The 13761-nt window shown below is 32.4% G+C and overlaps 1 protein-coding gene across 1 annotated transcript in view; it reads right to left on the bottom strand.

Annotated features, from left to right (window-relative positions):
• The window catches only part of LOC145296968 (renin receptor-like), a 110646-nt gene that overhangs the window by 53398 nt on the left and 43487 nt on the right, over positions 1-13761 (bottom strand). Inside the window, exon 5 of the mRNA XM_080143197.1 lies at positions 3107-3295. Within this exon, the coding sequence (XP_079999323.1) occupies positions 3107-3295 (189 nt within the window). The remainder of the gene's footprint in view (positions 1-3106; positions 3296-13761) is intronic.

Raw genomic sequence — 13761 nt, forward strand, 5'->3', positions numbered from 1 at the left:
TAACTGTTGTTTTTATGCAACTTGGTGAAAATCTTTCTCTAGTTCTTAGATTGCACTGTTTAGGAGCATCGCGAGCATCACTAACAAGACAAAATTTTGATTCATCTAACCAGAAAACATTCCTGAACCAGTCTGTATCTTTCTTGCCATAACACGAGAAAAATCTCTTTCTATCATTGATGTTCTTCTTAGATAAAAATGGCTTCTTTGCACACCTTTTAGAGAAAAATCCCATCTCTTTCAGTCGTCTAGATATTGTATATCTAGAAAGAATTTCCAGCTCCTGTTTTGAATTCTTTGCTATGGTCAACATAACTTTTCTTTTTATCCTTCAAAACAGTTAATTTAAGCCTGTGGTCGTCCTTCAAAGTGGATGCTCTAGGGCGACCAGATCCAGATTTCCCTTTTACTAAGTGTTCGACTTCGAACCTTTGACCAATTTGCTTCACTACAGAAAGAGATGTTTTCACATTTTCTTTTCTTAAAATATCAAAAATCTGCTTGTAAGTCATTTTGGACTGCCTTGATCCTGCAATTCGATTTTTTATATCCTCGCCAAGAGGCAGTCTTACCACTTTTAAAATTAATTTTTCCACTTATTGTTATATGCTATAATAATAATGATCTGCAAAATAGAAATTTTCAGTTAAAATTAACAAACATTCAGGGAAAAATATTGAAAAATCGATTTCTTCCTTCTTTCACTGTTGGCCCATTTTTTTTTTTTTTTTTTGCTCATGAGTGTAAACAAAGAAATAAATAAGTAATTTTTTATCTTGTTTCCACCTTAACATTACTTTTATGTTTTAGGTTATGCTGAAAACGAATATTTTAACGCATTTAAATTTTCTGCAAATAAGTAGTTTTCCGGATATTAAGCAATATCATTTCTTATGTTATCGCTGGTGGCCATTTTGGTATACATGAACACGCAATTGTAATCCTTCAAAACAGTTAATTTAAGCCTGTGGTCGTCCTTCAAAGTCGATGCTTAAGGACGACGAGATCCAGATTTCCCTTTTCACGAGCATTTGACTTCGAACCTTTGACCAATTCGCTTCACTACAGAAAGAGATATTTTCATATTTTCTTTTCTTAAAATATCAAAAATCTGCTTGTAAGTCATTTTGGACTGCCTTAATCCTGCAATTTGTTTTTTATATCCTCACCAAGATGCAGTCTTACCATTTTCAGGATTAATTTTTCCACTTATTACTCTATGCTATAATAATAATGATCTGCAAAATAGAAATTTTCAGTTAAAATTAACAAAAATTCATGGAAAAATATTGAAAAATCAATTTCATCCTTCTTTCACTCTTGGCCCATTTTTTTTTGCTCATGAGTGTATATATAATCCCTCTCTTTTTATGAAATAGGAAGAATGAACATGGGGAGGGTAAGGGGATAAAGAAATGCATGACATAATGAGGAGGGATGGAGGGGCCATCCGTCCGCACCATTTCTGTTAGTAACTTCACGCATGGACGTTTTGAATGACTTGTTTATCTTCTCTTTTCAATGATTGAATAAAAATCTAATCACGGAAGAGGGGGAATCTTTGTCATCGTGCATTTTAGCCGACTCTTGTAACAGTATCATCACTTAATCGCGTTCATGCCTAACATGCAGTTTATGCAGTAATTTTAAAATAAAGATAATTAATCGTGTAAAATTTTGTACATCTTAAAACAACAGCAGCATTGTTCAGTAGATTACAACCATTTCTGGCAGGTAGAGAGCAATCTATCGTACGAGGTGTCCATAAAGTCTGGACACATTTTATACAAATAGATTTTGTCCATCTGCCAATCAGCCTGTCACAAAGTTTTTTAACGTAAAAGCGATGCAAAAGTTTTCATTACAAAATATCAAAGATCTTAACTACTTTTAGAAATGGGAAATATACCATTCATTTTAAATAAGCAGGTGCTTTCAATAAGTTTCCAGACTTTTTTTTATATAAGCACTTTTATTGATAAGACATACATAAAACTCTGGCAGCAATGCACTTGTACTGTTCGACTGATTTTAAACAATAAATTCCCAACAGATAAATAAAAATGGTATAATTGGAAATCAAAACTTTGAGATCTTCAGTCTGAGGTTTTACCAACTGATCTATTTGGACTTCCTTATAGAGCTTAAAACATTACCATAACATAAATAATTATAGCTTTGGTGTGATGTTATAGATCTAGGATTTATGTCAAGTACTTCCAAAACCCCAAGTGTGTCCAGCATTTACATTAAAAACTGCAAGAGCTTAATACCACACGCATGACCAAAGCCAATCGTTTTTAAGCTCGATCTTTCAGATGACAAATATCGAAAAATTGGCTAAAACATTAATATCTTCACCTTCAACTAGGCACTTTTCTATAGGGAGGAGTCGCTTTTTTTTTTCTTTTTGCCGATATTGTCGACAATATCGGCAAAAAAAAAAAGCGACACCTCCCTGTAGAAAAGTGCCCAGTTGAAGGTGAAGATATTAATCTGAAAGATCGAGCTTAAAAACGATACTGATCTTGTGAAAATCCGTCGCCTCTGTCGAAAGTTTTAGGCAGACATGCAAACATACATATATACATTTATATATTGGTAGCTCAAATTTTCAACCCAAACCTATTAAAAACCTTGCCCTATCACTGAATACCCTTTATGTAAAATTTCAAATGTTTAGACCAGAAATTGGCTGAGTAATTTGGTAGAGACCGCAGCGGTCAAGTTTTTGTTTTAACTTTGACCCCTATTATGACCCCTTAACATTTATTGTTTTCGACTCAAATCAAGTTAATAAGTTAGATCCATGTCCAAGGAACCTATATCTAAAATTTCAAGTGTTTAGACCCAAAATTGTTGCAGGAGTTTGGTAGAGTTCTCAAAGATCAAATCATTGAATTTTGACTTCTTAACAGACAAATTTCTGGCCAAAAATGGATTACAAAGATTTTCCCAAATTTCAGTACCCTGGATATCAAATTTTGAGTCTGTAGGCTTAAAATTGACAGAGATATTGTGTAGGGAAATGTACACAGACACTTTCACTTTTATAGATATATAGATATAGATAAAAAGAAAAGAAATTTTTTTTGAGTCCACTTACTTTCTCCATTATATTCCGGATCATCTGCAATTCTTCCAAGAGTGCCGCATCAGCAGAATGGCTGATATTCAAAGTGCCAATGTCAAACTGGTTAAGCACTGAATTGTTTTCAAGGAGACGATCATTCAATTTTTGTCTTGTCGATGGAAGCTTCTTGAAAATCTCATGCCATGATTTAACATCAATATTCTGTAATAAGAACGGAAAATTAATTAAGTATCGCATCTAGATTTTAATCATGAAAAACAATCCATATTTTCAATAATAGTTGCTCATCATTATTCAATATTTTGAGTGAGAGTTGTTAAATAGTATTATATATCTTCAGTAGGAGCTGGTAAATAATATTCAATGATATTTAATATCTTACATCCTAGTTGCTGACTACTATTCAATATCTTCAGTCATAGTTGCTCAATATTATTCAATATTATTTGATATCATCATTAATAGTCCATGTTCAAATGCTGTCATTTGGAAAAATTGATACCTTCTTATTGTCAAATAACAGAATTTACCTTTAAATGAACCTGAATTGTCAATTTTTTTTCACATGTATATTAGAGCAGGTCGATTTTGGAACCTCGGCGATGCAATGGTGATGATAGCTGGGGTTTGACATAGAAAAGACCTACACAAAATATTTTTTTCAAAATCGTTATCTTTGCTTGAGGAAATGACTTTGAAAGTTGAAAAATTGAAGTATATTAAAAGTTTTTCAGTGAATTGTCAAGAATGTCCCGTCATCAAAACAATCCGTACTGTTAGGAAAATGGAATCATTATTTAAAATATGTTTTAAACTACATTTTTAAATAAAATGAGTGAGGATAATGAATTAATAAAAATAAATATTAAGTGTAAAGGTAAAATTATGTTTTTTAAATAATAGCGACCAAAGTTTGCGTTTTCATTTCAGGAACTTTTGGGGGTGCGAACATTTTAGATTTCACCGTTGCAAACATGCTTGTTATTGTTATTGAAAATTAATGTTTGTTTATTATTTAATTTGAAAACATTACACTTTAGGCTTAATTATTTCGAAAGGAAAAATGAAAAAGACTTGTTTAAAATATATATTATTATATTTCAAGTATCTGCAGTGAATTTAAACATATTTGTTTTATTTTTTTTTATTTGTTTTTCTATTAGGTTGGTGCAAAAATGTAATTTTTTTTTTATGTTGAAATGAATGTAAAAGAACATTTTTGCACTAAGCTAACATTTCACACCAAATTCTATTTGAAATTTTTATTAAAATATGGTAATGCTCCAGTTTTATATTAAAACTAGCCCATACATTTATTTTACACATTCTTTATGAAATATAACCACGTAAATGTTCAAGTTTTTCTACTTAGTAAAAAAAATACTTTGCAGAAAATTAGTGGCAAATTTTTATTTTTTATTTTTAGGGAGTAATTGTTTTTAAGCAGTATTTTTCTTCTAAAATTATAGTTTTAAAATCAGATAACCCACAAAGGTTAATACGAGTAAATAAGGAAACTGCTTTAAAAGTTTTTCGGTATTTGTGCATCTATGTTATTGTGTTAAAATAACTTTATTATTTAGAAAGCCATTCTTAACATAGAGAGAGTGGGAGGGTGTGTTGTAACTATTCTGTACTTTCACCTAACAATTTAATAAACAAAAATATCATAAAAATTAAATTTTAACTTGAAAATACTATTAAAAATAGCATGGTAACATAGATGCACAAACACTGGTTTTTCAAACTCTAAACACTCGTTTAAAATGGCACAGCTACAGCAAGAATGAATCTCTTTATGGATAAATTCATGTTATCGAGGGAGGAGCTAAAGTCTGCTAAAAATGTCTAAACTTAACACCATTATGCCTCTGATTTGGTTTGGTCCTCTCTTCAATACATCTAATTCAACTCTACAAAGTTTTTCATTATTTCTTATAAGAAGCGCTTATTTTTTTTATGTATGAAACTGGAAGATAGCCTAAAACAGTTTCGTTTATAATCCATTTATTTTACTTTTCAGATTAGAATGTCAGTAAAAGCATGATGTTCAGTTTTAACTTGTGGTTCACAAAATTTGCTGGTTCACCTTGTCATTTGGATGAAACAGCATCCAGTTAGTTATTTTTTTTTTTTTTACATAGTGATCACCACTTATCAAGGCCCGGAAGCCACTCAGGGATAAGGGTTATTGCAAGTACATTACGTTAGTGTGGAGATTTGATGAAGTGTTTACTTAATGGGGCGGTTCATTAGGAATTTGTTAACGTTGGACTTGAACACATCCAAGTTGTAGTCCGGAGGGAAGCAGGCAGACGGAACAGAGTTCCACAGGCGTGCAGTTCTAAGAAAGAAGCTTTGTTCATGGAATCCGCGTTTTGATTTAGGCACAGATAAAGAGTGGGGGAAATTTTTCACAGTGGATTCGGCTAGACGGGTGTTTTTCGTGAAAGATTGGCGAGGGGGGGGCAGAGATTGGAGCTCAGACGAGCACCTGCCATGGAAATAACGATAAAACAAGGATAGGCTCGCAACGTCTCTTCTGTGGGAGAGAGGTTGCAGGGTAGAGAAAAGGGCATCCCCCATTAAGCCAGGAAGTCTATTTTGTACTCTGTCAAGGCAGGATAGGCTGTTTTTAGCAGCTCCTGTCCAGATATGGCAACAGTATTCCATCCTTGGACGTATTTCCTCAAAAACAGTTATCTCCACTTAAAAAATAGTGAGATTTCTAAGTTAATTGCAAAGGAATTAATTAGTATCTGGCAAGCAGTTAATCCACAATTGCCCTTGTTAAGGGAATGTTATATAGGACAGAAGGTCAATATATTTTGCTATAAGAGGGCCAAACAGATTGACAGGAAATCTCTTACAGCATCCAAAGTGAAAAGAATGAAGGAGCTGCTAGACAGACTATTTGATATATTTTCTTGTAGCTGTAAACTTCCTGTCTTGAGATGTGATGACTTTGCAGTAAAGTGCAAGACAGAAAATTGTCAAACAAGACACAGTCTGCACTTGTTCTTCTAACAAGGAGATAAAATTAATTCTATAGATTCACCTGTAATTATGTTCCGTTTTTGTGGAAAATAAAATATATTGATATTTATTATTTATTCTGGCTCTTATTAAACATGCAAATTTGGAAATTTTCAGGTTCCACAAGAACTTCCACTTAGAGCAAGTTTTAAATTAACTGACGGAACAACAAAAAGCCCAACAACATTTACTGATCCTTTGGGGAAACTTTGTATCAATAATTATCAAGATTTGCCTCAAGTAGAATTCTAAAAAAATCAGTGCCCCTCCCGATCATCATTATCTGACAGCAGAAGAAACAAATAATTGAAGTTAAGACCAGAGGCTACTTTCTGAGTATGCTGTTGGCATTTCTCAAGAAGTTAACTCAAGATATACAGCTTAGAAAATTGGGACCTTAATGTGTTTATGAACCAGATGTATTTTATTCTCAAACACTATGATAAATTAAACTTCCTGGTCAAATTTATCATCCAAGTGTATGCAGTTAGTTGGTTTGAGATCAAAACTGACAATAGTTTTTTTAACCAACAACAGTATATTTTAATGATTCAGAGAACAAAACAGTTAACTGAAATCCAAATTACTGTTTAAAACTGTTCAAAATATACTGTTTTTGCACTACTTCCAGAAAATATAATATCGATGATAAACTCAGATGAATTGAATATGAGAGAAGAAAGCATTTAATCGATTTTGTCCATTAGGTAAATAAATATTTATCCATTAAATTTTTATTAGTTTTCTCAATTTACCCAAACAATAGTCAGTTTTATTTATCACAAAAATATAAAAAAAAAAACATAAGTGTTTTCAAATAATTGTTTATTTTTGTGTTGTTTTTTTTACCAGAAACAGTGAACAATTAAAATAAGAAAAAGACTGAAAAAGATTATTGCTATCAATTTTGCAACCACCTCTGGTCAAATTTTATTTTTCTCAAAAAGTTGTAAATGACTAGGAAGCAACACATAGGCACATTATTACAAAGTCATTGTGCCAGCAAATTAGACCTTCATTTTCCTCGAAAGGAAATTACACAGAGCAATTTAGTTTTATTATAAAAGTTTTTATTATTGCATTTAATAAAAAATTAAAATGCATGGTTCTGTAACTTGTATCGAGTTGTTATATTGTGTAATACATCTCCACGTATCTTTTTGAATTGTGAAATTTAAAAGACTTAGTTGCTAATTAGCTCTTTTTACAATTTTTTTTAATCAATGCAGTAAAAGTTGAGATATTTTGCTAGTTGTGGTTCATAATTAAAATTATAATTAATGTATTTATTTTTCTTTCAATGTATTTCATATAAATATATCAATTTTAATTGAACTTTTTATAAAAATAGTGAAATTTCAAAGTCAGTGTTGTGTAAAATGCTATGAAAATGAAGGATTTCTCAGCATTTTTCCACATGATTTTTAATCGTAAATGCTCAATTTTCTGTTCAAAATATGAAGCTAATTTTTGGTATCTGTTGTCATATCAAATCCCAACTATCATCATCAGTGCCTTGATATTCTGAAAATAGTTGCAAATCAACCTGCCCTAATGTATATTAAGGATGCAAGTGATTTAATGCAAATTTAGATAAATTTTGCGGTGACAATATATTTTTTTTTTTTTTTTACAGTGGTCACCACTTATCAAGGCCCGGAAGCCATTCAGGGATAAGGGTTATTGCAAGTACATTACGTGAGTGTGGAGATTTGATGAAGTGTTTACTTAAGGGGGCAGTTCATTAGGAATTTGTTAACGTTGGACTTGAACACATCCAAGTTGTAGTCAGGTGGGAAGCAGGCAGACGGAACAGAGTTCCACAGGCGTGCAGTTCTAAGAAAGAAGCTTTGTTCATGGAATCCACGTTTTGATTTAGGCACAGATAAAGAGTGGGGAAAATTTTTCACAGTGGATTCGGCTAGACGGGTGTTTTTCGTGAAAGATTGGCGAGGGGGGACCAGAGATTGGAGTTCAGACAAGCACCTGCCATGGAAATAATGATAAAACAAGGAAAGGCTCGCAACGTCTCTTCTGTGGGAGAGAGGTTGCAAGGTAGAGAAAAGGGCATCCCCCACTAAGCCACAAAGTCTATTTTGTACTCTGTCAAGGCAGGATAGGCTGTTTTTAGCAGCTCCAGCCCAGATGTGGCAGTAGTACTCCATCTTTGGACGTACTTGGCTTTTATATAGATAGAGAATTGCATCAGTAGTGAGATATCTTCTGGAGCGGTAGAATAATCCCACCATCTTTCCAGCGACCTTGGCAACAGACTTGATGTACGTGTTCCATTTCAGATCAGGAGTAAAGGTCAAACCCAGAAGCTTGTCAAAACATGGGGCTTCTCTTAGACGAGAGCCATCCATCCCAATTGATGCTAGATGTTTTGGCCTATTGTATTTTAAAAAAAAATTTTTTTTATCATTTCATACCAAAAAAGGTGTTATGAAGGGCTATTATTTGGGACCAGATTTGCAGGGATACTATTTAGGGAGTTGGGCAGCGAGAAGAGTATGTCACTATAAATTTGGTTGTTTCTATTTAGAAACATGTGTGATAAGAATGAATGAATCAAATGCCAGAACAGCTTTCTGAAACAACTGAATCTTGATGAATTCTCAAAGTATTATCTTTCCGTATCAAAATGAGAAAACTGCTATGTTTCTGCTGACCATGACTGGGAAATCCTTTGCCTGGGAAAGCTTCTTTAACCAGATTTATGCTGCCATTTTTTTGTTGTTGTTTGTTTATTTGGAACAACATCTTTGTATTTCAAGAATGACTTAACACTTAAGATCAACAAATCAAGTTTTTTTTGTTTTTTTTTTTGGGGGGGGGGGTCACCACTTGTCAAGGTCCAAAGGCCACTCGAGGTTAAGGGTCAACGAGTGTAAGGTGATATTGTAGTAATTGTTAATGGTGTAAATTGGCTAGAATTTAATTATTTATGGGGAAGGTTCAACAAAAAACTTGTTTACATCGGATTTGAAGGCTATCATGCTGTATTCAACCGGGAAGCAGGTAAGTGGGGGGGGGGTGTCATTGGATTTCAATCTGTTTGTCAACTGTTTTATGAATGCGCATGCATGAATCATTCACATGACAGATTACTTATGTTAAGAATAAGTAGGTCTGAAAACAATTTTTAAAGATCGTAACAAGCTGACCTAATGTCTATCATACTTGAATTACTGTCTTTAGGTTTTGGTTTCAATCCCAGCTCGAATATTTTTTTTTTTTTTTTTTACTTACAAGAATTGAACTGTTTAGAAAAGCATAAAACTTGCATTCACATGTCTCAGTTTTTTGTTTTTTTTACATAGGCATCACCACATTATCAAGGCCAAGAGGCCACTCAAGGATAAGGGTTAAAGAGTGTACAGTAGAAATTGGACAATATAGTAATCATTAGTAATGAAAATTTGGTAAATTTGATAACTTATATGGAACGGCTCATCAAGAACTTATTTACGTTAGACTTGAACACAACCATATTGTAGTCAGCCGGAAAGCAGGAAAACGGAAGACAATTTCACAGGCGTGCAGTTCTAAGAAAAAAGCTTTGTTCATGGAATCTACGTTTAGGTTTAGGCACAGATAAAGAGTGGGGGGAATTATTGATAGTGTTTACAGCTAGACGAGTGTTTCTTGTGAAAGTTAGGCAAGGGGGGACCATAGACTGAAGCTCAGTCGAACACTTTTCTTTTATTATTTTTTTTTTTGCTTCATTTTTAAAAAAAAAGGGTATTTAACATTACGTTTAATATCTACAGTATTTCTGTTCATAATGAATAAGAATTCTGCATTAATTAAAATATATTTATGCATATTTTATGACCGGGCAATGACAGGCGGCCTGCTAGTATATTGAAATAAATATGGAGTTTCTACTTTGTGGATTTTCACCTTTGCAGGTTTGGTCTAGAACAAATGAATCTTGTTAAATAACATTCTATTTAAATAATTATTGGAAGAAGATTTATTCAGTCAAATTAGAAAGAGGCTTTTTTGAATTTATGAAGTTTGTGTTAAGCATTTGGGCTACCGATATCATTTAGACTGAACGTTTTGAAAAACTAATGGACTTCATCAGTTATAGGTAAGAATGGTCCATAAAAATTACTGTAATATTTGGCAGGTTTTGTTTAAAAAAAAAAAAAAAAAAAAAAAAAAAGAAAGAAAAAACGGGGATATCTTTAAAATAATGCACTAAAAATTAGAGAATTATTTGATCTTATTAAATTTGTTATATGATTCCATGAACAGACATTTCCATGGAATAGTAATTTACCAATAACGATAGTAATCTCTATTGTTGTCACATGCAAGGTACATGTTACTGTAAAAACATGTACAACTAATCAATACAACAGTTATTTTTACTAAAACCGTTTCATTTTTAACTTCTACTTTCTGCTTAGCAGAAGTCTTGTCCATTTAATGTTAAGTTAAAAAAAAGAAAAGAAAAAAAAGATTACTTTACTTTGAAAATATTCTTTATCAGAATAATTTTATTTTTCATGAAATATGCTATAATCAAACTATATTTTTCAGCCTTTACTTCAAAAGTTTTTTTTAGAATTAAAAATATATTTAAAAAGTTTGCATTAAAAAATAGTTTGGATTTTAAAATTTTAAATTAAAAAAAGAAAATGTCCAAAGTAAGACTAAAAAAATATAAAATATGTATAAAATACGCTTGTAAGCCAAATTACAATGCAATATTATGAAAATAAATATTTATTTGTTTTAAATTAATATCTTGGAGATAGACTCCATCCTCAGAATTTTGTACATTTTTTATTTTTTCCTCGCCCGTATGTTAAATTGAAGAAAAAAAAAAGAGTTAGTAAAGAATCCACGTGTTGTCCATGTGCAGTGTTATTTTGAAATGCCGGAAGAATACACTTGGTGCACGGGATATGAAAGTCAGAGAAAAAAATGCACAAAAGTCTGAGGATGGAGTCTATAACAGAAACATTAATTTTTACAAATAAATACTTGTTCATTTTCATGGTGTAATTTGGCTTATAAAAGTATTTTACATTGATTTTATTTTAAAATTTAAACAATTTTTTTTTTTTTTTTTTTTTCCCACAGTGATCACCACTTATCAAGGCCCAGAAGCCACTCAGGGATAAGGGTTATTGCAAGTACATTACGTTAGTGAGGAGATTTGCTGAAGTGTTTACTTAAGGGGGCGGTTCATTAGGAATTGGTTAACATTGAACTTGAACACATCCAAGTTGTAGTCCGGAGGGAAGCAGGCAGACGGAACAGAGTTCCACAGCGTGCAGTTCTAAGAAAGAAGCTTTGTTTATGGAATCCACGTTTTGATTTAGGCACAGATATAGAGTGGGGCAAATTTTTCACAGTGGATTCAGCTAGACGGGTGTTTTTCGTGAAAGATTGGTGAGGGGGGACCAGAGATTGGAGTTAAGACGAGCATCTGCCATGGAAAGAACGATAAAACAAGGACAGGCTCGCAACGTCTCTTCTGTGGGAGAGAGGTTGCAAGGTAGAGAAAAGGGCATCCCCCACTAAGCCACGGAAAAATACAACTCTGGCTTGCATGTCACATGTGCCATGCATATTCTTCTGGCATTTCCAAATAACACCACAGAACACTTACATTTATTTGTTTACATCCTAAAAATATGGGCGATATTTCTTATGGAAAACTAATTGCTTGATCTCCTAGGTAGGTGGCGCTGATACTGAATATTTTGTTATCACTAAAAAATCAACAACAATCAGCGTGTGTGTATATAAGTGTCTGTAAATGTCTGTGTGTGTGTACATTTCCCTATGCAATAACTGTCAATTTTAAGTCTACAGACTCAAAATTTGATATACAGGGTACTGAGATTTGGGAAAATCTTTGTGATCTGTTTTCGGCCAGAAATTTGGCTGTTAAGGGGTCAAAGTTCAACGATTTGACCTTTGAGAACTCTACCAAACTCCTCCGACAATTTTGGGTCTAAACACTTGAAATTTTAGACATGATCTAACTTAATAACTTGATTTGAGCCCAAAACAAATGTTAAGGTCATAATAGAGGTCAAAGTTTAAAAAATTGACTGCTTTTTTTTTTTTTGCTCAACATATACCTCCAAACACCCGGGCAACACCGGGCTGAAATGCTAGTAATGAATAAATGACAAAAAACTATATTTCAATGTTCATGATGTTGACATCTTATAATTTATTCCTTTAATTCAGTTGACATTTACAATTCTTGACAGTATCTGTTTCATAGCACAAAATAAATCAACTAATTATCAATTAGTGAATCTATTATGCCCTTAACTCATCAGAAGAAATAGCAACAATCAATCCATCAAAAGGAAATAAAGTGTGATTTGACATGAGTAAAATCTGAAAATTGAAAGAGAAGCTGCAAATACCTTATAATATGCTTCCATTATGTCATTTTGAATTTTAGAAAACATTTTTATGAAACCGATACTGTTGAGAATTGTAAATGTCAACTGAATTAAAGGAATAAATTATAAGATGGTCAACATCATGAACTTTGGAAGATAGTCTTTTGTCATTTATTCATTATATTGCTCTGTAATTACATTGAGCTTCTTAAATAAAGATTAGTATATATTATAAAAAAATATATATATACTAGCAATTCAGCCTGGCTTTGCTTGGGCCCTATGTACTGTTCATAACTTGCCCTATGTGTGAATACACTTTATGTAAGATTTCAAATGTTTAGACCAAAATTTGTCCGAGTAATTTCGTAGAGATGAAAGAGGTCAATTTTTTTTTTACTTTTACCCCAATTTTGACCCCTTAACATTTATCATTTTGGTCTCAAATCAAAATACAAAGTTTTACTCATGTCCAAGTTACCTAAATCTAAAATTTCAAGTCTTTAGACCCAAAATTGGTGGAGGAATTTGGTAGAATTTGCAAAGATGAACTCTTTCAACTTTGGCCTTTTGGCAGCCAAATTTTTGCCCTAAAACTGATTAAAATGCTTGCCGCATGTCTGAATACCCATTATGTATAATTTTCAAATGTTTAGACCCAAAATTGTACGAGTAGCTTGCTAGACACTGCAAAGGTCAAATCTTTTGAACTTTGACCCCTTGGCAGCTCAAATTTTGGACTCAAACTGATTAAAAAGCTTGCTCTATCTCTTAATACTAGAAATTGGCTGAGTAATTTAGTAGAGACCGCATAGGTCAATTTTTTTTAACTTTGACCCCAATTTTGACCCCTTAACATTTACTTTTTGGGTTCAAATCAAATTAAAAAGTTTGATACATGTCCAAGTAACCCACATTTAAAATTTCAAGTGTTTAGACCCAAAATTGGTGGAGGAGTTTGGTAGAGTTTTCAAAGGTCAAATCGTTGAACTTTGACAGCCAAATTTCTGGCCTAAAACGGATTAAAAAGATTTTTCCAAATCTTAATACTCCTTATGTCAAATCTCAAGTCTCTAGACCGAAAATTGACAGAGTTATTTGGTAGGGAAATGTACACAGATACATACACAGACATTTTCACTTTTCTAGATATATATATATATATATATATATATATATATGAGAAAAGATAAGGAAATAATGATTAAAGCTACATTAGAACTTTATTACATTATCATGTCATAA

This window comes from Euprymna scolopes, chromosome 17 (genome assembly GCF_053919585.1).
Source record: "Euprymna scolopes isolate OS-2025 chromosome 17, ASM5391958v1, whole genome shotgun sequence".
NCBI lineage: Eukaryota > Metazoa > Mollusca > Cephalopoda > Sepiida > Sepiolidae > Euprymna > Euprymna scolopes.